Here is a 24,655-nt window from a genome sequence, read left to right as displayed (position 1 = left end):
AATTTCAGATCTTGGTGTGTGTTCACTTCAGCATACCCCAGTGAATTCGAGGAAAAAAGAACTTGGGAATTTAGCACAAACTCTTCAAATGATGTAAGGAAAAATGTTGTTCCAGTTCTTGTGAAGCCTCCACAAGGTGGCACAGTCACAAAACGTCTTGGGTACATCCAGGGCCTACTGAATGTACATATGCTGTCAGATTTGTTGGCCCATTATGGACAAACCATTTGGAGTATTCAAAAACCATTTTATGCCTTTTGCAAAGCTTACTCACAAGATGACTGCCAAATCTAGTGATGATTAGCCAAACTTTTTAGGAGGAGTAGCAAAAGAATAGTTTTTGACCAAATCCAAGCTGACAGAAATCTAATTAGGCAGAAGTTCACGTCATGAACTCATCTTGACCCAGGGAATCCAGGGATGCCTGGCTTTTAAATTTTGGACATACGGTGCAAAAGTTCTGACTGTAAATGTACTTCCAAATTAGGCCCAAATTTGACCTGATGGTGGCGCTAGAATGTTGGCAGCACTTGGCCCAAATTTGGTCAGACTGTTCCTTAGGCCCTCCCCAATCAGTGTGCCAAATTTCACAACATTTTAACCAGACGGTTCTACGGGCTGCCATAGACACCCTTGCCAGAAGAAGAATTGGATGACAGAATAATAGGGTGCCTATGCATCTCCAGTGCTTGGCCACCTGATGATGATGATGATGATGATGATGATGATGATTTATTATGTAAAGCGCAGATATTATGGTTTTGAAACGTGCCTAATTTTGTTGTGAAGGTCTCATTCAGTAGATTTACATGCATCCAAGGTCAAAAAACACTTTAAATTGCTCATAATTTAAATTGCAGCATTACATTTTTCCCAGTGTCAAAAACGACTTGTTCAAGGATCCATTCTAAAGGATTCATTTTAATCTCCTCCTTTCAGAGAGCCTATTCTGCTCTGATTGGTCAGATGTCCCAGTCTGTTGTGATTGGTCTTACAGCATGTGTCGAAAAGGAAATGCCCACTACCATATCTGAGTTTCAGCTCTGTCTGAAAAAATGTCTGTCAGATGGTTAGCAGAGGCTAACAGATAACAGTTGTGCACTGGCTGTACACATATACAACTATATCACTAGGATAAAGTTGGCTTGACATTGGACGTTCGAGATTCACAAGTTAAGGGACCGTTTCTAAAGTTACATACAACATTGGTATACACGTTTCTAACTTCAATAGCATTTGAAAGGAATGACTTGCAGTAATAAAACCAACTGTAAAGTGTTCATGTAGTTGTCAGGTATGATGCACACCTTTTTAGATGTTTGATATTTATTAAAATAAACTGTCAAATTATATCTAAATCTTGAGATGTTTTTATACCGTATGGGCTCATACACAAAATGTTCCATAATTTAAAGCTCAATAGCATTTGAAGGGAATGACTTGCACTCACAAAACCAGCTGTAAGGTGTTCATCTAAGTGTCAGCTATAACGCAGACCTTTTCGTTTTTTATATTTAACACTAAAGTGCATGAACCAAACAACTTACATGAATGCATAAAGGGGGTTCAAAATAACCCGTATTGGAATTGATCATTTTCAACAACAAAAAAAGTCCTATTATTGAAAAATTGAAAGTACGGATAATACACAAATGTTTTAATATTTCAAAGATGTTTGTTGTGCATTTTATGTCTGTCAGCTGGCCACCAGATAACTGCCTTGTTGACTCAATCGTCATTTTTGAAAACTGTATAGGGAACTGTGTGTAGAGAGTGAGTGACTGAGAAACTAATTGATTACTGAGCAATTTGATATTATTATTATTATTATTATTATTATTTTTATTATTATCTTTTCAGATTGAATGTCAACACTACACGTAGTTCCATGTGGCATACCTTTCTTTATCAGAGAAGCACTTCAACAGCGCTCAAAAGGTTGACTGGAAATGCTGCTCATGTAGATAATTTAGAATTCCTTTGGCTCCCATCCACAATCTGTCTAAACATGTACTTGAATAAATTAAACTATACGCAGTTCTGTCAAGTTACGGCAAACCAGCGACTCTCTTTCCCAAAATGCACCACGAACTACAAACATAGCCGACAACTACAACTCCCAAAGCTACACGCTGCCACGTCACCTTCTCTTGAGAAATGATCAGACACACCTGTTCCCAATTACAAGACAATGCGGATAATATTTCTGCTCCCAGGAATGTTTTAAAAGAAGCTGATGTACCCACAAACGGCTCCACATGAGCGCAAGTGCGGAGCTCCAGCTTGAGATCCACAAGGCAGTCTTACCTGCTGAGCTCCAGCCGGAGGTCAACGCGGCGACCTCATCTCCAGACAAGGCCACCTCAAAAAATTCTGCTGCATCCACAGTGCGGTGAAGTATTATCAATTTCTTTGCTTCGCGCTGCATGTTGCTCCCCTTTCCTTCTCCATGGAGGACATCGCTCCCTCCACTGGCCTTGTGGAGAACCTCGGTCCCCCCACTAGCCTCGGGGAGAACTTCGCTCCCCCCTCGGACCTTGTGGAGAGCGTCGCTCCCCCTCTAGCTTCATGGGCAGCATCGCTTCCACCTTGAGCTTTGTTTCTCCCACTGGCTGTGCAGTAGCCATAGCTCCTTATTCAAGCCAGGCTGGGGATATCATATAATCGCTCTGCGGTGTGGACGAGACCACCCCACACCTGAACCTCGGAGAGCACAAGTTCCTGTCCGAGGTCGATAAGGTGGCCTCTCAAGCCAAGTTCCTGTCCGAGGTCGACGTGACAGCCTCTCAAGCCAAGGGCGAGGTATTAAGTGTTATCACCATGCTAAGCCTTTGTTCCTTGTTTCTGTGCCATGGTTTTGATCCTGTTCTTGTCCTCGTTTTTCGATTCTGCTTTGCCTTGTTTATGCCCGTTAGCCGATCGCCTGACCATTTGCCTGTTTGAGCATACCTACGTCTCACGTTTTGGATTTGTCTACCTATCTTGTCTATAATAATGCTTTTTATCTGCACTTGCATCCATCCTAAACCTCCATTACAGTTACCAAAAATGTCAGTTTGTATAGGTTTTTTTGGTTCATGCAGGGTAAAAATAGCAAAAATCTGAATCATCATACTTGACACCTAGATGAATACTTTACTTTTTTACTTTGTTACTTTTTTTTTTTTTTTTTACAGTATTTGTTAGTGTAAGTCATTCTTTTTTACTTTGTTACTTTTTATCATTAAAGTCATACTTTTTACAGTGTAAAATATAAAAAAAACAATGCAATGTTTTACAAATCTCATAAACCCATATTTTAATCAACATAGTGTATATAGAACATATCAGATGTTTAAACTGAGGAAATGTACCATTTTAAGGGAAAAATAAGGTAATTTTAAATATGATGGCAGCAACAAATCTCAGAGTTGGAACAGGGCCATGTTTACCTCTGTTTAGAATCTCCTTTTCTTTTAACAGCAATCAGTATACATCTGGGAATTAGGAGACCAGTTGCTGGAGTTTTGGGAGAGGAAGGTTGTCCCATTTGAGTCTGATACAGGATTCTAGTTGCTCAACAATACTGGGCCTTCCGTGTTTTATTTTTCGTTCCATGATTCGTCAAATGTTTTCTATTGGTGAAAGGTCTGGACTGCAGGCAGGCTAGTTCAGCACCCAGACTCTTCAATTATGAAGCCATGCTGTTGTAATAGATGCAGTAAGTTTTCTTGCTGAAATATGCAAGGCCTTCCCTGAAAAAGATGTAATCTGGATGGAAGCATATGTTGCTCTAAAACCTGTATATACCTTTCAGCATTGTCAGCGCCTTACCAGATGTCCATTCTATTGGCACTAATGCACCCCCATACCAACAGAGGTGCAGACTTTTGAACCGAGCGCTGCTAAAAAAAAAAAAGCCGGATAGTCCCTCTCCTCTTTAATCCTCTTTAGAGGACACGGCGCCCATGGTTAACAAAAAGAATTTCAAATTCCAGTTCATCTGACCACAGAACAGTTTTCCACTTTGCCTCAGTCCATTTTAAACTAGCCTTGGCCCAGAGAAGATGATGGCATTTCTGGATCATTTTCACATATTGTTTCTTTCTTTTTTGCATGGTAGGATTTTAACCAGTGTTTGTGGATGGCATGGCCAACTGTGTTCACAGACAGTGAGTTCTGGAGGTGTTTCTGAGCTCATGCAGTGATTTCCATTACAGAATCATGCCTGTTTTTAATGCAGTGCCACCTTAGGGCCCGAAGATCACAGGTATGCAATGTTGTCACCCTTCTCCCTTGCGCACAGTGATTTCTCCAGATTCACGAAAGCTTTTGATGATATGTACTGTATATGATGATATTTACGTTGAGGATCGTTATTCTGAAATTGTTCCAAAATTTGTAGATGCAGTTTTTCGCAGATTGGTGAACCTCTGCCCATCTTTGCTTAGGTTCTGAGAGCCTCTCTAATATACTCTTTTTATACCCAATCATGTTAGTGACGTTTTGCCAATTAACCTAGTTAGTTGCAAAATGTTGCTCCAGCTGTTTCTTTTTAGTAACACTTACTTTTCCAGACTTTTGTTACTCCTGCCCCAAATTTTTTTTTAGATGTGTTGCGGCCAGCAAATTCAAAATTGTGTAATATTTTTTTCTTAAAATGGTAAATTTTCCTCAGTTTAAACATTTGATATGTTTTCTATGCTTTATTGTGAATAACCTATGGGATTTCCAAATCACTGCATTCTGTTTTTATTTATGTTTTACACAGCATCCCAACATTTCTGGTATTGGGGCTGTACATGGCAAATTTTACGCATGATTTGATAGTTTATTTTATTAAATATCAAAAATCTAAAAGGTGTGCATCATAGCTGACTCCTTCATGAATAGTATACAGTTGGTTTTATGAACGTAAGTCATTCTCTTCAAGTGCTCCTGAAGTTAGAAACGTTTATACTGACGTCATATGTAACTTTAGATACTGTCCCTTAATTTGCGAATATCTGCGAATATTGAATGTCCAATGTCAAGCCAACTTTATGCCAGTAACCAACTTCAATTTCAGCAAGCACGGCGAAAAGAGCACGTTTCTCAGTGGTAAGTTTATATGCAGTTTGACAGTAACATGAGTTAGCTGGTTAGCAGAGGTTAACAGCTAACAGGCTAACAGCTGTGCACTGGCGAAGGTCGGAGTTGAACTGCTGTGGTATCATTTTTAAATTAATTATAACCACCGACACTTTACATCCTCATTCTTTGGGAGTCCATGCAAAGTGGTTTTGCTTTTGCAGTACAGAAAACAATGTCTTCTAGACATGAACCTAACTCTTTCAGGATGCAACCTCAACTGTAGTGTTTGAGGGCGGGTTAAAGTACATGCTGTTCGCGAGCAGCCAATGAAGGCGGGTTTTTTTTTGTTACCAACCAGTGTAGGTTAGTACAGGAAGTAAGTCTGGAATTGCTAATGACTCGTTTCAGCTGTTCAGAATCGGTTCTTTCTTTTGGGAGTCAATAAGTCCATTTGTTGTGTGCTTTGATTTTAAAAAATTTACAGTCTTTTTACGTTCACAAACAGCTATATACATGAAAGGTAATGTTTGAAAAACCATAATAGGTGCGCTTTAATAATTTTTATAATGTAATAGTCATCTGTGGCTGTTATGGGGATTATTTCCCAAATAAAATCCAAAGACACTATGACGAGCTCTTCTTTAATACTTTCCTCCATATATATTTTCTATTTTCCAACTTTCCTCCCCGCTGCCCTCTTCCCAGTGCACACAATTTTTAATTTTTTTTTCCAAAACAGTACCTCCCCATCAAAATAAAAGTCCATTCAGTAATACAATATATTCCATTACCAATATATTCCATAAAGCATTTATTGAAGACAAAAATGAAATAATTTTAATCATTAATCAGCTTGGCAATCATTTCCCCTCAGTTTCTTCCCAGGTTAAGAACTTTGGTATCATCCTGGACTCAGAATTATGCTTAAACAAGCAAATAAATTCAGTCATTAAGAATAGTTTTTATCAATTACGGTTATTAAAATCGGTTATTCATGCTTTTATCAGATCGCTTTTAGATTGTCATTCATTGTACTTGGGTCTTCCTCAGTCATCTCTTGCTTATCTTCAGATGGTTCAAAATGCAGCTGCAATGCTGTTGACCAGGGCAAAGAAACATGATCATGTCACCCCAATTTTAGCATCGCTCCTGGTCCATTTTAAGATCCAGTTTAAGATTCTGTTGTTTGTCTTTAAAACTCTAATTGATCAAGCTCCTTCTTATCACAAATATATTTTTCCACATTCATCTAGCAGATTTTTAAGATCTTTTGATGGGTTTCCTTTGTATGTCCCTTGATTCCATTTAAAAACTAAGGGTGATGGAGCTTTTTCAGTCGCTGCCCCTCAATCAATTGCCACTGGATATCTGCCTTGCACCTTCTATTATAATTTTTAAAAAAGAGGCTGAATTGTATCTCTTCTTCTTGCATTTTAATCTAATTTTACTCTTGTTTATTGTCCGTCTCTATTTGGTTTTATTCTGTTTTCTATTTAACTTTTTCTTACTCTGTTCAGCACTTAAATGTGCTATATAAATAACATTTACTTACTTACTATTTATCCTATACTTAACAAATTCATTAATATTTACTCAGCACAAACAATACAATCTTTTCATATATTTAGCTCATAATAAAATTATAATAGTTTCTTAAATTATGTTTTTAGTAAATTAAATTTCCTTTAGCTTAATACTTGATAGCATCTCTTTAGATACTCTCGTTAGATTATCTCTTTAGATAATTGTTGTGTGTTGGTTGTGTTACTTATTTATTTAAAATGATTGTTTTGTAGACAGTTAATTTGCGTTGGTTGTGTTGGACTTGGAGGACACTGGTTTTCCACTTAAGGCGTTATTACCACTAAGCAACTAAAAGCTGCGCCCCGAAAATATACATTTAAATTTAACAATGTCCTCAGGAAGAGCGGCTGGCTTTTCCAGCCATGGAGCTTCTATGTTCTCCATTTCGTTCTAAATAAAGACAGAATCACCATTTCTTTAGTATCATCTTTGGTGGAAGACCCAGTAACTCCACTTTCAAATCTCTTTTATAGTCCTCCAGTTTGAAATGTTGGCTGCAAATTTGTAAATATACATAATTTTTCAGTGACTTTGGTGTTTGTTAAAAAAAATGGATGATTCACCTAGCAACATAGCTAGCAAATTAGCAAATTGTAATCTGAAAAGAGTATTTATTAAGAAGATTATTTAGGAATCAGATTAACATTAGCTAAAATTTTATACAGGTATTATTATGGTTTTGTTTTATGAGAACATCGAGGATGTTTGTACACGGAAAGCTTAGGTGGTGCCCAGCCAGATGCTATAAACTCTTTTGTGAACTGAAGTTAGATCAGTGGCTCTCACACATTTTAATTTTATTATGCTGCTGTGGTACTTATTTTATTTAAATTATTTTATTGCTGTTCTTTTTCTGTGAATTTATTACTTTTTCAACAAATACAAACATTGCAAAAATTAAAGGGACCAGAGCAATCCAGCTACTCTTTTACAGACAAATTACAATTACAATAAAATTTCTGTGGCAAAGGTTTCTAGAGCTGGGAATACAGACATTGCTTGTTCTGACTTTGTTGATGCAAAGCTACAGCTTTTTCTTCATGGTGGTGATTTTATCATGCACCTTAACATTGAAACTGAGCCTTTGTAGCACCAAATTTAGCTCATACAAACATGAGAATAATGTGCTAATTTTTCCAGCCACACTGGATCCTCAAACAGACTTGCTAGGGGAGACTGTACCTGATGTCAAAATATCTGCAACTTGAAGTGACCTTCATAGAGCTGTGTGAGCACTTTGCCTCTTGAAAACCATCTCACTTCAGTATGTAGTAAAAGCTGCACATGTTCACTGCCCATTTCATTACAGAGCACACTAAACAGATGTGAATTCATGGGTCGAGATTTAATCAATTTCACAACTTTGATAGCAGAATCTAGCACAGATTTTAAATCCATAAGCATTTTCTTAACTGCCAAGGCCTCACAATGGATACTGGAGTGGATCCACTTTACATATGGGGCAACTTCTTTAAACTGTTTGGCTGCATTTCTTCCAGTCAATTCCATTTTCTTTAATAAAACCATTCAGAAGCTCAAATATGTGCTAACAGAGGCTTAGAAAACAAAAAGTCCTCATGTGATTCGCTGTCAAACTCATAACAAATGTAAACAAGCAAACTGGCCAAATCTGTTACATCATTAGTTTCATCTGACTGCAGTGAAAAGCACCTGCTAATCTTAATGCACTCGATTAGTGTACTCCTGGTATCATCTGCCATATTGGATGATCCTGCGAGTGATCGTGTCATTGGAAAAGGGTATAAGATCAAGCTGTTTTGCTGTTTTCTCACCGCACATAATACGAGTAATCTCTTTTGTGAGAGGTAAACAAAGTGTAAGCAAATTGTGAGGCTTACATGCTTTAGCAATTAGCAGGCTTGCAGAGTATGATGCTTCTTGCGCTTTGGACACTATACAGTGCTGTGAAAAAAAGTATTTTTCTTCTTCTGTATATTTCTGATTTCTTCTGTTTTGATCTGATATTAAATTGTCTCAGAAATTAAAACAAAATACAGTTTTTAAATTGTTATTTATTGAAGCAAAAAAGTTATCCAATACCAACTGGACCTGTGTGAAAATGTATTTGCCCCCATAGTTACTAATTACCCAAACACAGAATTCCACAAAAAGAACATCATACCTACTGTCAATGATGGTGGTGCCAGTGTAAAGGTGTGGGGCTGCTTTGCTGCTTCAAGGCCTGGGCAACTTGCAGTAATTGAGGGAAACATGAATTCTGTTCTCTATCAGACAGTCCTAAAGGAGAATATCCAGTCTTTAGTCCGTAAGTTGAAACTCAAGTGCAACTGGAGTATGCAGCAAGACAATGATCCAAAGCATATTCCTAGAAATAAGTGAAAGACTGCTCTCTGGTTATCGGATGGGTTTGGTTTCAGTTAGAGATGCACCTATGCTAAGTTTCTCAGCTGATACCGATTATTCAGAGTGATCTTGACCTTTGCCAATACCGATAGTTTGGTGGTGCTGCCTTTTTATACCTTCTTTTAAATTAATAATAATTACTTCCACAATTCTGAAGGAAATGCAAATAAAAACTTTATTCTCTATTTCAACAAGTTGTTTCACAGTAACTGGTCTCATAAACAGAAAACAAATTAACATTAACACATTAACTAAATTCTGAGGATTAAATTAAGACTTCTTATCTTAAAAAAAAAAAACCCTTGTTAGGCTCACATTCACTCACCACAAACAAAAGCATTTCTACTTCATCATTGAACATCAAACGTAATATAAACTTTTTTTTTTATGATTTTAACTCATTAACATTAACTGGATATGAGACATACTACTCTACAAATATATTTTTCTGTGCAATATATACCTGTTTTGTCAACTCATTTAAATCTTTCAACCGTGTACTGGTGCATTAATTCAGTGCGAACAGCGCGGCAAAAAAACATTTTTGACACCGAAACTCCCGCTTCACTGCTGCAGCGTCCGGTGTAAAAGCACTCATTCATTAACATGCAGGGCAGCGCTTTCAAACTGCAATTTTGTTGTCATTGTCACCCAATTTAAAGTAATTCCATGGATGAGACATCTTTACACACAGCACGAATTCAATGTGTTTTCCCTCCATCTTTTGATTGACCGGATATAATCAGTCCTGATCATCAGATGTTTTTAAGCTACAATAGCGTGAAAAATTGCCTTTATTGGCCAATACATTAGTGCATCTCTAGTTGCAGTTATTGCTGCTAAAGGTGGCACAACCAGATTTTAAGTTTAAGGAGGCAATTAGTTTTTTACATTGGTTACAGGTGTTGGATAACTTTTTTTGCTTGAATAAATCTTTTTTTTAACTGTATTGTGGGTTTGCTCAGGTTTCCTTTGTTTTTTGTTTTTTTGTATTTTGTTTGAAGATATAAAACTATTTAGTATGAGAGACACAAAAACAGAAGAAATCAAATACTTTTTCATAGCACTATAGTTATGTTACTTGTGGCTTTGCTTTGATTCAACATGTTCAATTTCCTCTGAAAACTCAAGTGATTTTGTACTTCAAAGTGGCATGTTTTGTTGTCAAATGTTGCTGCAAGTGTCGCACTGCGGCGTCAGGTTCTTCTCCTAAACTGTGGTAATCTGAATTGTACTGCTTCGTAGCTGTTTTCTTACTCGTGCTAGCATTCTGGCTAGTTCTGTGAATTTCAGAATCGACAACGGAGGTGTTGGCAGCTGCATCATCTTCCTTATTAGATGAATCCGATGTGTCAGAACTAGCATTATTCCTCTTCAGGTGTGGTGGCTTTAACCATGACAAAATGTCTGATTTTACGCTTTTTCATTTTAGCTGATATATCCAAGAGTTTTGATAAGATGGAGTGGTATCACACGAATTGCCTGTTCCCACTCTGCAATTTCGATGATGCAACATGTTACACAAGTTACGCTCGTCCAATGCATAAAACTATGTTAAAATTGTAAATATATCAGAACCCAGCTAACAATTTTTGGTTCCCAGAACATTCTGGGAACGTTAGTTTTTTCGTCCCAGAATATACATTTTTAAGGTTTGTTTTTGGTTAGCTGAGAAAATTTTTATTTACTGAAATAGAATGTTGTTTTTAGGTTTGTAGAATGTTCCCATAATGTTCCCCCAACGTTCTCTTATCATTAGTTTTCATCAATTATTTTTAATATTCCTACATTCATGCATCATTAATTATAAATAAAACAAATCAGTCTACATACATAATGTCATAATGTTTTTGTTGATCCATTGTTTACATAAAATAAGCCATGATTTGCAGGACATTCAAAACAGTAATCATTTAATTAAAAAAAAACATGAAAACCTTTTCATAGATAAAAATGAGCAAGAACGCTATCATTTGAAAAATTTATTGTAACTATGAAAATGGATAAATTTTTCAACTTCTGATCAACTTCTCCACTTGAAAAAAAACTGCAAAAAGAAATTTTAAAAAAAGGCAATGTAAATTACGTTAATTAGATTAAGCAATCAGAATTAGAGGCATAATTAAATAAATAAACAAACTTTATGCCATTAATATCATGAAGTTTGGCTGCGTTTAGTGGTCTGATGTTACACGCAACACACCAACAAAATTTAAATCTTCTTAAATATAAATTAACATGAACAGCAAACATGCATTGGATATTAAAACTTGTTTTGTGTATTTTGTAGGGACGCACCAAATGTTCGGCAACCGAAATTATTCGGCCGAAATAGCAAAAAAAAAAAAGCACTTGAAAAGGTGAAAAGGCCGAATAAATTTGACCGAACAATGACATGTTTGATGACGCGACCAAATAGCCTAGCAACCAGAGTGAGACACGCAAATGTAACGACCTCGATGAGGGGGCGTGCGCATGCACGAGCTGTGGACATGTGCGTTTGTTTTGTTTCTGTTCCGGAGCATGTTTCTGTCACATCGCGAGACGTAAGGGAGTAGAGTACGGAAGCAGGTAAAGACGTATTTATTTAAGGGCAGGCAGACAAATCCTATATCTATTATAATACTCCGAGGTGTACAGGGACGCGAGCGGTATATATCACCAATATAATCATCCGTATATAACCGAATAGAACCATTTTTTGCACTCTTGTCAATGCACTTTTTAATGCACTTTTTGTTGTAGGCTACAGAGTGTTACATTCTTTCAGCAGTCAGTTATAGGCCTAACATAGGCTATTCAAGGGGGGCTCAAAGATGACCACATAAAAATATTTTTATTTTACTAATTTATTTATTTAAAGTTATATTGTGCCTTGTTGGTAGCCTATGCCTGCTCGAATGGAAAAAAAAAAGTTCAGTGTTAAATAAATGTTTTGAAATTGTAGTTTTTGTAATTGTGTTTTTTCTTTGAAAAGCAAGACAAAATCGTAAAAAGCACATTTTGACTATTTAATTCATGCAATGATGAAAAAAAATGGCAAAATATATGGAAAAAACACGAAAGAATGTGTTCAGTATTCGGCCTTCGGCTTCCGGCCAAGTTTTTCATTATATTCGGTTTCGGCTTCGGCCAAGAATTTTCATTTCGGTGCATCCCTCATATTTTGTCATAAATCTTCTCAATGAAAAACACAATAATTTAATCATAAGTTATTCATTTTAAAAATGTTTATATGTATACTGAAAACAAGACAAATACACTGATTATAGCTCAAGTGCGGCGTCGCAATATGAAGTGATTTTGATATTGACTTGAGCTGATATTTTAGTTTAAATATGTACAATGCTGAGATTATTTAATAAAAGCAGATCTTATTTTATTTATATATTTTTTTATATTTTTGAATATATTTATTTATTCTCTCCCTCATTCTCTCCCGCTTCTCACACTGACTGCTGTCATGGTCAGCTGTCACGTAATCCACATAATGAAGGTTAAGATGGATGCAAATGCAGATAAGAGTTTATTGAGAGAGAGACAGGCAGACAAATCCTAAACACGAGACAATAGCGAGGTCAAGAAACAGGCAAAGGGTCAGGCGTTTGGCAAACAGGCATAAACTGGGCAATGCTAGAATCGAGAACGAGAAATGAGAACAAGTTCAAGGAACATGAAACAAAACGAGGAACAGTGTATAATCGCTTGGTACGGTGATGACACTAATACTTCACCAAGTGCAAAGAGACACAAGGGGTTTAAATGACAAACATAATCAGGGGTGAAACACAAGACAGCTAAGAACAATGATGGTACACCGGGAAACAACCAATGACAATACAGGGGTGGAGACAGGGAGACAGGACAAAAACATAACAAAAGCACGTGTAGAAAGTGTCGTGGAAATTAGACAACACTCGCAGACTCGTCCTCTGAAGGTAAAAAGGTTTATTACAGAAAGATAGTTGATACAGGATAGAATAAAACAGGATAAAATAATGAGAGCGCTCTGAGGTCCTTGTACTAAACCACTACTATATATGTGAAATGCAGAGCATGACATAATTCTGTGTACCGATAAGAGGCAGTTTGAGGCAGTTCAAACAGGCTTTGTTTTAGGATCTTGGAAGATGTTTAGACGAACCTTGAACAGAAGAACATGTTTGTGTCTCTGTAAGCAGATAAACATTCTGCACTGATCTCAGTGACATGACATGGCCGCCTTAGGCGTTATCCTCACATGAGAATGAAACAGAACAAGAACAAACTTATTACAAAAAATGAGTAATTTCCCTCACAAAAGTAAACAATGTCAGTGTCACTGAAGACCCAAAAGCATGTGTTTGCTAAGAGCTCGCGCTTTGGGTCTCCAACCATGTTGCATCCTACAGCGCTAGCTCAAGGGGAAATCGTGACAGAACCCATTCCCCTCCCCTGGCGGTCCTGGCCTTTTGGGCAAAATGTCTTCATCTGAACCGGGAGACTGAGCGGCATCCACAGCTGAGCAAGAAGGCAGAAGTGCGTTCTCAACGAGGCAATAAGGCAGAGCATCGTCCTCAGTGGAGCAGGCAGGTGGAGCATCGTCCTCCTTCGACTCTGCAGGCTGAACTTGGTTGGCTGTGTTAACAGACTTAGGCATGAGCAGAACGTGGTTGGTTGTGTCAGCAGACTCGGGCATGAACAGAACTTGGTTATCCGTGTCAGCAGATTCGGGCGTGAGCAGAACCTGGTTGTCCGTGTCATCAGACTCGTGTGTGATCAGAACTTGGTTGTCCGTGAGGTTGGCTTCAGGCGTGAGCAGAACCTGGTTGGTTGTGACATCGGTTTTAGGCATGAGGGGCACTTGGTTGGTCGTGTCAACAGACTCTGGTGTGAACATAACTTGGTTGGTTGTGATGTCGGTTTCAGGCATGAGGAGAACTTGGTTGGTCGTGGCGTCAGTTTCAGACTGGAACTTGGCATGGAAGGTCACCTCGTTGACCTTTAGTCTGAACTTGGCGTGGGAGGTCGCCTCATCGACCTGAGACAGAAACTTGGCTTGGGGGGCCGTCTCTTCGACCTCGGACAGAAACTTGACTTGAGAGACCCTTTTTTCCACCTCGGACAGAAACTTGGCTTGAGAGGTTGTCTCTTTGACCTCTAGCAGGAACTTGACTTTTGGAGGCTGCCTTGTTGACCTCGTATGGGAACGTGGCTTGGGAGGTCGCCTTGTCGACCTCGGACATGAACTTGGCTGGAGAGGTCATCTCTTCGACCTGGGACAGGAACTTGGCTCGGGGGGCCACCTCTTCGACCTGGGACGGGAACGTGGCTCGGGGGGCCGCTTCTTCGACCTGGGACGGGAACGTGGCTCAGGAGGTCACCTCGTTGACCTCTGGCAGGAACTTGACTTTATGCTTTAGCTCTGGAGATGAGACAACCTCATGGATCTCAGGTTGGAACTCTGGGGAAGAGACCACCTCGTGGGTCTCATGTTGAAGCTCTCCACGTGAGACCACCTCATGGGTCTCCTTCTGGAGCTCTGGGAGGAGGTTGCCATGTTGACCTCCAATTGGGCCTCTGGAACTGGGACTACTTCTTGGGCCTCCGGTTGGAGCTCTGGGGAGGAGGTCTCCCTGTTGACCTCCGACTGGGGCTCTGGAGATGAGGTCGCCACATTGACCTCCAACTGGAGCTCGGCAGGGGAGACCACCTCGTGGGTCTCAGGTTGGAGCTCTGGGGAGGAGGTCACCATGTTGACCTCAGACTGGAGCTTGGCAGGTGAGACCACCTCATGGGTCTCAGGTTGGTGCTCTGGGGATGACACCGTCCCGTGGGTCTCATGCTGGAGCTCTGGGAATGAGAAAGCCTCATGGGTCTCCTGCTGGAGCTCTGGGGAGGAGGTCTCCCTGTTGACCTCCAACTGGGGCTCTGGAGCTGAGGTTGCCACGTTGACCTCAGACTGGAGCTCAGCAGGTGAGACCACATAGTGGGTCTTAGGCAGGACCTTTGGGGAGGAGGTCACCCAGTTTGCCTGCTCATAATAGGTGGTGAACAGCAAGTCAAGTTTCTGTGAGACAGGCCTCCCCGAAAAGATCCTCCAGTAAGGCCATGCATTCTGGACTGCCAACCACCATCACGAATAGTCCCACAAACTGAATTACAGTCATAAGTCCCCTGGATCCCATGGCCACTAGACTCTGCGCCCACTGGCGGGCTGGGCCAAAAAACCGGGACAACAGGAACCTTAGCCATTGCTTCTCACCGAGCTTGGGGTTCGCTAGGCTCAAAAAATAGATCTGGCAGTCAACAAGAAAATATTCAGGGTAGCCAGAACCTCCATCATGTGGCTCTGATCTACAACAGTCCACTGAGGAAACTGGATTGAATCCAACGCTGGGACGGTTTGCTTGATTTCCTTAGCGTGACGTCTCCTCCGTCTTCCTGCTGCATCCATGGTGAGTTGAACTATTCTGTCATGTAATCCATGTAATGAAGGTTAGGACGGATGCAAATGCAGATAAGAGTTTATTGAGGGAGAGAAAGAGAGAGAGGCAGACAAATCCAAAACACGAGACAATAGCGAGGTCATGAAACGGGCAAAGGGTCAGGCGATTGGCAAACAGGCATAAACTGGGCAAGGCTAGAATCTAGAATGAGAACAAGTTCAAGGAACATGAAACAAAATGAGGAACAGGGTATATAATTGCTTGGTACGGTGATAACACTAATACTTCGCCAAGTGCAAAGAGACACAAGGGGTTTAAATGACAAATGTAATCAGGGGTGACCAATGAGCTGAGACAGCTGAGAACAATGATGATGAACCTATGGGAAACAACCAATGACAATACAGGGGCGGAGACAGCACATAAACATAACAAAAGCACATGTAGAAAGTAAACAAAGTCAATGTCACTGAAGACCCAAAAGCTTGCGTTCACTAAGAGCTCGCAAATCAGCTCGTGCTTCGAGCTTGCGCTTCAGGTCTCTGAGAATGCTGCATGCTACATTGCTAGCTCAAGGGGAAATCGTGACATCAGCGACAGGCAGGCTGGACTTCTTTTTGGTAAGAAACCACTACCTCTGGCAAACTCTGTAGTTACAACAAAATGGTCATTTTGAAAATGAGCTTCACTGATTTAACTTTATGCTGAGCTCCATTCAAGTCAGAGCTCCGTGCTGAAGTCTCTGTGCAATTCCCAGCTGCCACTTATATGGGACACCAGCATTAGCTTTATTTACAATAATTAATGACTGTCGCTCTGTGGCATGACCAAATATTATAGCTTTTACATAAACCGATACACGGTTTAACAGGCTGTTGTCCCAGAAGGAAGCCTCTTCTAAAGATGATGCACAAGAAAGCCCGCCAACAGTTTGCTGAAGACAAGCAGATTAAGGACATGGATTAGTGGAACCATGTCCTGTGGTCTGATGAGACCGAGATAAACTTATTTGGTTCAGATGGTGTCAAGCGTGTGTGCCGGCAACCAGGTGAGGAGTACAAAGACAAGTGTCTTGCCTACAGTCAAGCATGGTGGTGGGAGTGTCATGGTCTGGGGCTGCATGAGTGCTGCCGTCACTGGGGAGCTACAGTTCATTTTGAGGCAACCATGAATGCCAACGTACTGTGACATACTGAAGCAGAGGATGATCCCCTCCCTTCGGAGATTGGGCCACAGGGCAGTATTCCAGCATGATAACGACCCCAAACACATCTCCAAGACGACCACTGCCTTGCTAAAGAAGCTCAGGGTGAAGGTGATGGACTGGCCAAGCATGTCTCCAAACCTAAACCCTATTGGGCATCTGTGGAGCATCCTCAAACGGAAGGTGGAGGAGCACAAGGTCTCTAACATCCACCAGCTCCGTGATGTTGTCATGGAGGAGTGGAAGAGGACCTGTGAAGCTCTGGTGAATTCCATGCCCAAGAGAGTTAAGGCAGTGCTGGAAAATAATGGTGGCCACACAAAATATTGACACTTTGGGCCTAATTTGGACATTTTCACTTAGGGGTGTACTCACTTTTGTTGCCAGCGGTTTAGACATTAATGGCTGTGTGTTGAGTTATTTTGAGGGGACAGCAAATTTACACTGTTATACAAGCTGTACACTCACTACTTTACATTGTAGCAAAGTGTCATTTCTTCAATGTTGCCACATGAAAAGATATAATCAAATATTTACAAAAATGTGAGGGGTGTATACTGTGTATGTGTGTGTGTGTGTGTGTATGTTTGTGTATATATAAATATATATATATATATATATATATATATATATATATATATATATATATATATATATATATATATATTTTACACACACATACAGTATCTCACAAAAGTGAGTACACCCCTCACATTATTGTAAATATTTGATTATAACTTTTCATGTGACAACATTGAAGAAATGACACTTTGCTACAATGTAAAGTAGTGAGTGTACAGCTTGTATAACAGTGTAAATTTGCTGTCCCCTCAAAATAACTCAACACACAGCCATTAATGTCTAAACCGCTGGCAACAAAAGTGAGTACACCCCTAAGTGAAAATGTCTAAATTGGACCCAAAGTGTCAATATTTTGTGTGGCCACCATTATTTTCCAACACTGCCTTAACCCTCTTGGGCATGGAGTTCACCAGAGCTTCACAGGTTGCCACTGGAGTCCTCTTCCACTCCTCCATGACGACATCACGGGGCTGGTGAATGTTAGAGACCTTGTGCTCCTCCAGCTTCCGTTTGAGGATGCCCCACAGATGCATGCTTGGTCAGTCCATCACCTTCACCCTCAGCTTCTTTAGCAAGGCAGTGGTTGTCTTGGAGGTGTGTTTGGGGTCGTTATCATGCTGGAATACTGCCCTGCGGCCCAGTCTCTGAAGGGAGTGGATCATGCTCTGCTTCAGTATGTCACAGTACATGTTGGCATTCATGGTTCCCTCAATGAACTGTAGCTCCGCAGTGCTGGCAGCACTCATGCAGCCCCAGACCATGACACTCCCACCACCATGCTTGACTGCAGGCAAGACACACTTGTCTTTGTACTCCTCACCTGGTTGCCGCCACACACGCTTGACACCATCTGAACCAAATAAGTTTATCTTAGTTTATCAGAACACAGGACATGGTTCCAGTAATCCATGTCCTTAGTCTGCTTGTCTTCAGCAAACTGTTTTTGGGCTTTCTTGTGCATCATCTTTAGAAGAGGCTTCCTTCTGGGACGACAGCCATGCAGACCAATTTGATGCAGTGTGCGGCGTATGGTCTGAGCACTGACAGGCTGACCCCCCACCCCTTCAACCTCTGCAGCAATGCTGGCAGCACTCATACGTCTATTTCCCAAACACAACCTCTGGATATGACGCTGAGTACGTGCACTCAACTTCTTTGGTCGACCATGGCGAGGCCTTTTCTGAGTGGAACCTGTCCTGTTAAACCGCTGTATGGTCTTGGCCACCGTGCTGCAGCTCAGTGTCAGGGTCTTGGCAATCTTCTTATAGCCTAGGCCATCTTTATGTAGAGCAACAATTCTTTTTTTCAGATCCTCAGAGAGTTCTTTGCCATGAGGTGCCATGTTGAACTTCCAGTGACCAGTATGAGGGAGTGTGAGAGCGATGACACCAAATTTAACACACCTGCTCCCCATTCACACCTGAGACCTTGTAACACTAACAAGTCACATGACACCGGGAGGGAAAATGGCTAATTGGGCCCAATTTGGACATTTTCACTTAGGGGTGTACACACTTTTGTTGCCAGCAGTTTAGACATTAATGGCTATGTGTTGAGTTATTTTGAGGGGACAGCAAATGTACACTGCTATACAAGCTGTACACTCACTACTTTACATTGTAGCAAAGTGTCATTTCTTCAGTGTTGTCACATGAAAAGATGTAATCAAATATTTACAAAAATGTGAGGGGTGTACTCACTTTTGTGAGATACTGTGTGTGTGTGTGTTTGTGTGTGTGTATATGTGTGTGTGTATGTATATATATATATATATATATAATATTTCTTTTTTCATTTTCCATAATTTTTTGCGTTTCAATCGTTCAATCTAGGGATGTCACAATACCAAAAATCTAGTAGTCGGTGCCGATACTACCAAAAGTACACTATACTCGATACCAAAGTCGATACCATGGTGTGGTATAAAAATAAAATAAATAAAAAATTTTATTAAAAACTCACCTGGAGGACATCCTCCTCTGGCTGATACTGGCAGGGAGAGGGAGAGGGGGGGTATTATAGTTATCAAACACTGTCTGACAATGAGTGGAGGTGCACACCTATACACACACACACACACCTTATACTCTGAATGCAAGCATTAGTTTAAATTCACTGATATGGTGGCAGGCCAAAAAGATTTTATTAAAAGCATGAACATTTGAATAATTATTAGTGACATTAGGCTACATGTAGCTGACAGGACACGGACTGAATGGCAATGCATGGTGACCCATTAGAAGGTAGTTTATAACATTGCAATATGTTAGCATCGTTAACAAATAACAGGCTATCGCTAACATTACATGGAGCATAATGTTAGCTGGTTTCACGGCAATAATGCCAGCTGCCTCAAACAAGCATAATAAAAGACTGTTTTTCAGGTGTTTCGCCAAATTCCAGGTGTTTCCTCGCTTTGTATGAAATGAACTATAACATCGGTTGCACACCGGAAACCGATACTAGCTTTCCTCTCTTTTCCTCTCAACGAGTTGGGGCAGAGCCAAATTTATTAAGCTAAGCTAATCTTCTGTAGTTTTTCCCGTGTGCTTGTAGGCGTTCTTCTTCTTCTTCACCACTTGTGGACTGACTAAAACACTTGCACGTATTTGCTACCCCCATCAGGTCCGGAAGAATTGCAACCCCGGTACCTCCATTAGAAACGGTTCCAACGCTAGTGCAGAAAAACAAGTACCGTCACATTTTAAGAATGTTGGTACCGACCCTGTACCGAAGTATCGGTTCTCGTGACATCCTTATTTCAATCAGGGGCACTGTATATAGCACCGGTGGACATGGACCACAAGTTGAGAACCAGTGACTTAGATCACCAAATGCCCAACTCCTTAGTAAGAATGTGATTGATGTAGAGCTACGTACAGTGACATCCACTAATATTGGCACCCTTGGTAAATATGAGCAAAGAAGGCTGTGAAAAATTCTTTAACCTTTTAATCTTTTGTTAAGAAAAATTCACAAAAATACTCTGCTCTTGTGGATATCAAACAATTGGAAACACGACACAGGTTCATCAACAAAAAAAAATCTTTGTTAAATATACGGGTGCCACAATTATTGGCACCCTTATTTCATATGAGAAAAATATATTTGAAGTATATTCCCATCGATATTTTACATTTTTTTTTAGTACACTTGGGTGATTAGGAACAGGAAATTGTTCAACCATGACTTCCTGTTTCACAGGGGTATAAATATGAGGTAACACACAGGCCAAATTCCCTTATTCATTCATAACGATGGGTAAGACCAAGAAACATGGCTGTGATGTGCGGCAAAAGGTTGTTGAGCTTCACAAAATGGGAAGTGGCTATAAAAATATAGCAAATGCATTGAAAATGCTCCTTTCCACCTTCAGGGCAATAATTAAGAAGTTCCAGTCAACCAGAAATATTATGAATCGACCTGGAAGAGGACGCGTTTCTATATTGTCTCAATGCACTATGAAGACGATGGCTCGAGTGGCCAAAAAGTCTCCAAGGATCACAGCTAGAGTATTGCAGAAGTTATTTGCATTTTGTGGTCAAAAAGTCTCCAAAACTACAATCCAAAGTCACCTACATCACCACAAGTTGTTTGGAAGGGTTTAAAGTAAAAAGCCTCTACTCTCATCCAAAAACAAACTCAAGCATCTTCACTTTGCCAGACACTACTGGAACTTCAAATGGGATTGGGTTCTATGGTCAGATGAAACCAAAATATAGTTTTTTGGCAATAAACACCAGAGGTGTTTTTGACACAGACAGAGGTAGCCATATGGAAAAGTACCTCATGCCCACGGTTAAATATGGTGGTGGCTCTGTTTGGGTCTGTTTTTCTGCCAGGGAACCTGGACATTTTGTTAGGATACAGGGCATCATTCGCCGATCTTCCAGCAGGACAATGATCCAAAACATACATCAAAATCAACACAAAAATGGTTTACTGACCGTATGAGGTACCATCCCAGTACCTTGACTTGAAACCCATGGAAAACCTGTGGGGTGAACTGAAGAGGAGAGTCCACCAGCATGGACCTCAAAATTTGAAGGATCTGGAGAGATTCTGTATGGAGGAATGGTTGCAGATCCCTTGCCATGTATTCTCCAACCTCATCGGGCATATAGGAGAAGACTCGGAGCTGTTGTCTTGGCAAAGGGAGGTACCACAAAGTATTGACTAAAAGGGTGCCAATAATTGTGGCACACATGTATTTAATTATTTTTTATTTTTTGATAAACCGGTTTTGTTTGCAATTGTTTGATATCCATGAGAGTAGAGGATTTTTGTGTTTTTTTTGTTTGTTTTTTTTAACAAAACATCAAAAGGTTAAACAATAAAGACAATTTTTCACAGCCTTCTTTACTCATATTTCCCAAGGGTGCCTATGGAGGGCACTGTAGGTTTGTTAAAACTATATAAATTATCCATGTCCGTTAACTAGCAAGCCAAGCCTGTTATATTCTTTAGTTAGCATGCCAATTTTATTGCTGGTTCATTACATTTTGAAATGACAAAACAACTCGAACCAGAATCATAGTTCTAAACTTCCCGTAAACACATTCATCTTCTGTTGGTTTGGAAACATATCTAGTTCTATAGTATGCACAACGTGGCATTTTAGGGAAAAAATGTCATGCGTTTAAAAATCACTTAAGTGTCTCTATTTTTACATAACTCCCGCTATATTTATACTACAGTATTTTCTAGAATGATGTCATGTGAGATGTCAGAATCAGGTATCTCACTCTGAGGTCCTGATTTGTAGATTATGGTAGGGACTCCCAATATTTAATTATGTATTGCATTCTGAGTATTGTAGCGTTCTGGTGAAAACAGAAAAGACGTAATAAAATTATGAATTTTGCTAAACTGAGAATTGGAAGCAGTGCAGTCCCATGCAACAGGGTGACAGGCACTTATTTTCAGTTTGGGAAGAAAAGCCATTTGCTGCAGATAGTAGTCTGTCTGTGATCACAGGGGTTTTACATTCATACTGCTAAATCTTCAGATATCTGTCCATGATCACAGGGGTTTCATGCCCAAATAATATTTTTACATTCATACTGCTATAACTTCAGATACCTGTCCATGATTGCAGGGATTTCGTGCCAAATACCCTTTCCATACATACTGCTATATCTTCAGATATCTGTCTGTGATTGCAGGGGTTTCATGTTTGAAAAATGCTATTGTTATGAGATGCTTGTTTCACTTAAATAAGCTTTAAGTCTTACTGACTTTACATCATTTCTATCATGTCTTAACATGCAAGACTAAAAATCTGCAGTGAAATCTTCGTCCTTTTTAACCTCCGTATTGTTTTCACTGCTGTTTGCCCCATTATAAAAACAAAACAAACTCAATTATCCACGTTTTGATACTCAACTTTATTTTCACAGAAAAAGCAGAGTTGGCAGTTTGAAGAACCAGTTAATTCAGCCTTTACAGGATAAAGAAAATTAGAAAAAATAGTTGCCAATATGACTGTTTTGTCTTTCATCTTATATCGCTGATCACGGGAATGCCCGTGCAAAAAAAGTATTCTGCGCATGTTTGGTGACCTCTACTGTTTTTTGTAAGGGGGCGTCTTCGACGCACCTCCAGAAATGCCCTTTTTATGTCGCGGTACTGAGACCCCTGAAATTTACTGATTGCTGCAACAGCAGAACAGAATACTATATACAATCACAAATAATATTAAATTCTAGTTTTATCCTGGAATTTCCTTTTAACACGTCATCCACGTCACATTGAAACCCTTATATTTCAGTGTTTTGAGAATGAAGGTTTCAAGCTGCCATCTGATTTTGCTGCAACATCAGAGAGGGTTATTTATTTGTTGTTTTTTTTAAGCCGGTGGGGGTGGGGGGAGAAAAAAAAAGTTCAATAGCTGAAATTACCTTCTTTGGTTTTTTTTTTTTCTTGTGTGTGTCTGTGTGTGTGAATTAAGAACCGCCATATATTAGACCATTCTCATTTCACAGTTTGAAACCTGTGTGTTTTAAAGGAAGAGTCTGTCTATATTACTTGTAGGATATGAGAATTATTGTGTTCATGACCTGTATTTGAAGTAACATCCTATTTTAGTTATCAGCAAATTGCATTTAAAATGCATGGGTCATACATAGTTTGCATTTCAGTAAACTTTGCTGTCTCTGTTTTTATTGAGCTTGGGAGATGGTTGTACTTTTCCTGCTCGATTATTCAACAGTGATGCTGAACAGGGCATTGTAGACCACCAGACCAACACAAAATGGTAATCTCTCATGCTTTACTTTTATTCAGTGTTATATAAATGTTTATAATTAATTTGACTATTATGCATGTACAGTCACCTCTGAAAGTATTGGAAGGGCAAGGCAAATTCTTGTTTTGTTATACACTGAAGACATTTTGCTTTGAGATCTAAAGATGAATTTGAGACATTAAATCAGTATCTCAGCTTTCATTTCCTGCTATTTATATCTAGATGTGTTAAACAGCTTTTTGTTTAATCTTTAGTTTGAGCCTACCCATTTTTTCAATTTATCAAAAATATTGGAACATGTGACTGGTAGGTCTTTCTTATTGCCCATGTGTGCCCTGTTAGATTGATTGTTCCAAACAACTAATAGATCTGAATGCCTCCACTTGGTTTGAGTGATGGGTTTCACATGTGAAACTGCATTTGTTGCTACAATGTATAAATGAACATGAAGAAAACCAGAGAAATGGGAGAAAATCAAGCCATTTTGAAGCTGAAAAAAAGAGGGAAAAATATGAGTCATGGCACAAGCATCAAATTGATGCTTGTGCCATGACTCATATTTTCCCTCTTTTTTCAAGCCAATACAGTCATAGCCAAGACAACAATTTGGAATGGCTTGAAAAAGTAAGAAACAAATGGTGTACTGACAACCAAATGTTGAACAAGTCGGCCAGGGTAAACAACAGCAGTTGTTGACAAACACTGTGAGAACTGTGAAGAAAAACTCAAAAACAGTCAGTGACATCAACAAGCTCCACAGGGCAAGTGTGAAGTTATCACAATCCACCATTCGAAGAAGACTTTGAGATGCAAACCACTCATCAGCAGTAAAAATTGGAAGACCAGAATGAAGTTCACAAAGAAATACAGAAATGAGCCAATAAAGTTATGTAACCAATATTGACCTCTACCAAATTGATATAAAGTCCAAAATGTGGAGAAAGAGTGAGTCTGCTCATGAGCCAAAACTTACAAGCTCATCGGTCAAGCACACTGAAGGTATTTTCATAAGAAGAATGCATTCAGAAGTCTAGAGAAACATTGTCTGCCAATTTACAGAGAAATGGATCCAATCTTATTGGGAGAAACTTCATCAAGACGCAGCAAGACAATGACCTAAAACTCACTGCCAACACAGCAAAGGACTGAAAGAAGCTGCATTAAAAGCCTTAA

General features: G+C 39.6%; 1 protein-coding gene across 3 annotated transcripts in view; it reads left to right on the top strand.

Annotated features, from left to right (window-relative positions):
• The window catches only part of zdhhc20a (zinc finger DHHC-type palmitoyltransferase 20a), a 51,726-nt gene that overhangs the window by 22,756 nt on the left and 4,315 nt on the right, over positions 1 to 24,655 (top strand). For 2 of the 3 annotated variants that reach the window (XM_053645728.1, XM_053645727.1), the window contains exon 10: positions 23,405 to 23,491. In XM_053645728.1, coding sequence (XP_053501703.1) covers positions 23,405 to 23,491 — 87 coding nt within the window. Of the gene's footprint in view, positions 1 to 1,860; positions 2,281 to 23,404; positions 23,492 to 24,655 lie in introns of those variants that run through there. The other variant, XM_053645725.1, reaches the window with a different exon arrangement.

The sequence above is a fragment of the Ictalurus furcatus genome, chromosome 16 (assembly GCF_023375685.1).
Source record: "Ictalurus furcatus strain D&B chromosome 16, Billie_1.0, whole genome shotgun sequence".
NCBI lineage: Eukaryota > Metazoa > Chordata > Actinopteri > Siluriformes > Ictaluridae > Ictalurus > Ictalurus furcatus.
This window is presented reverse-complemented; position numbering and strand designations above follow the sequence as displayed.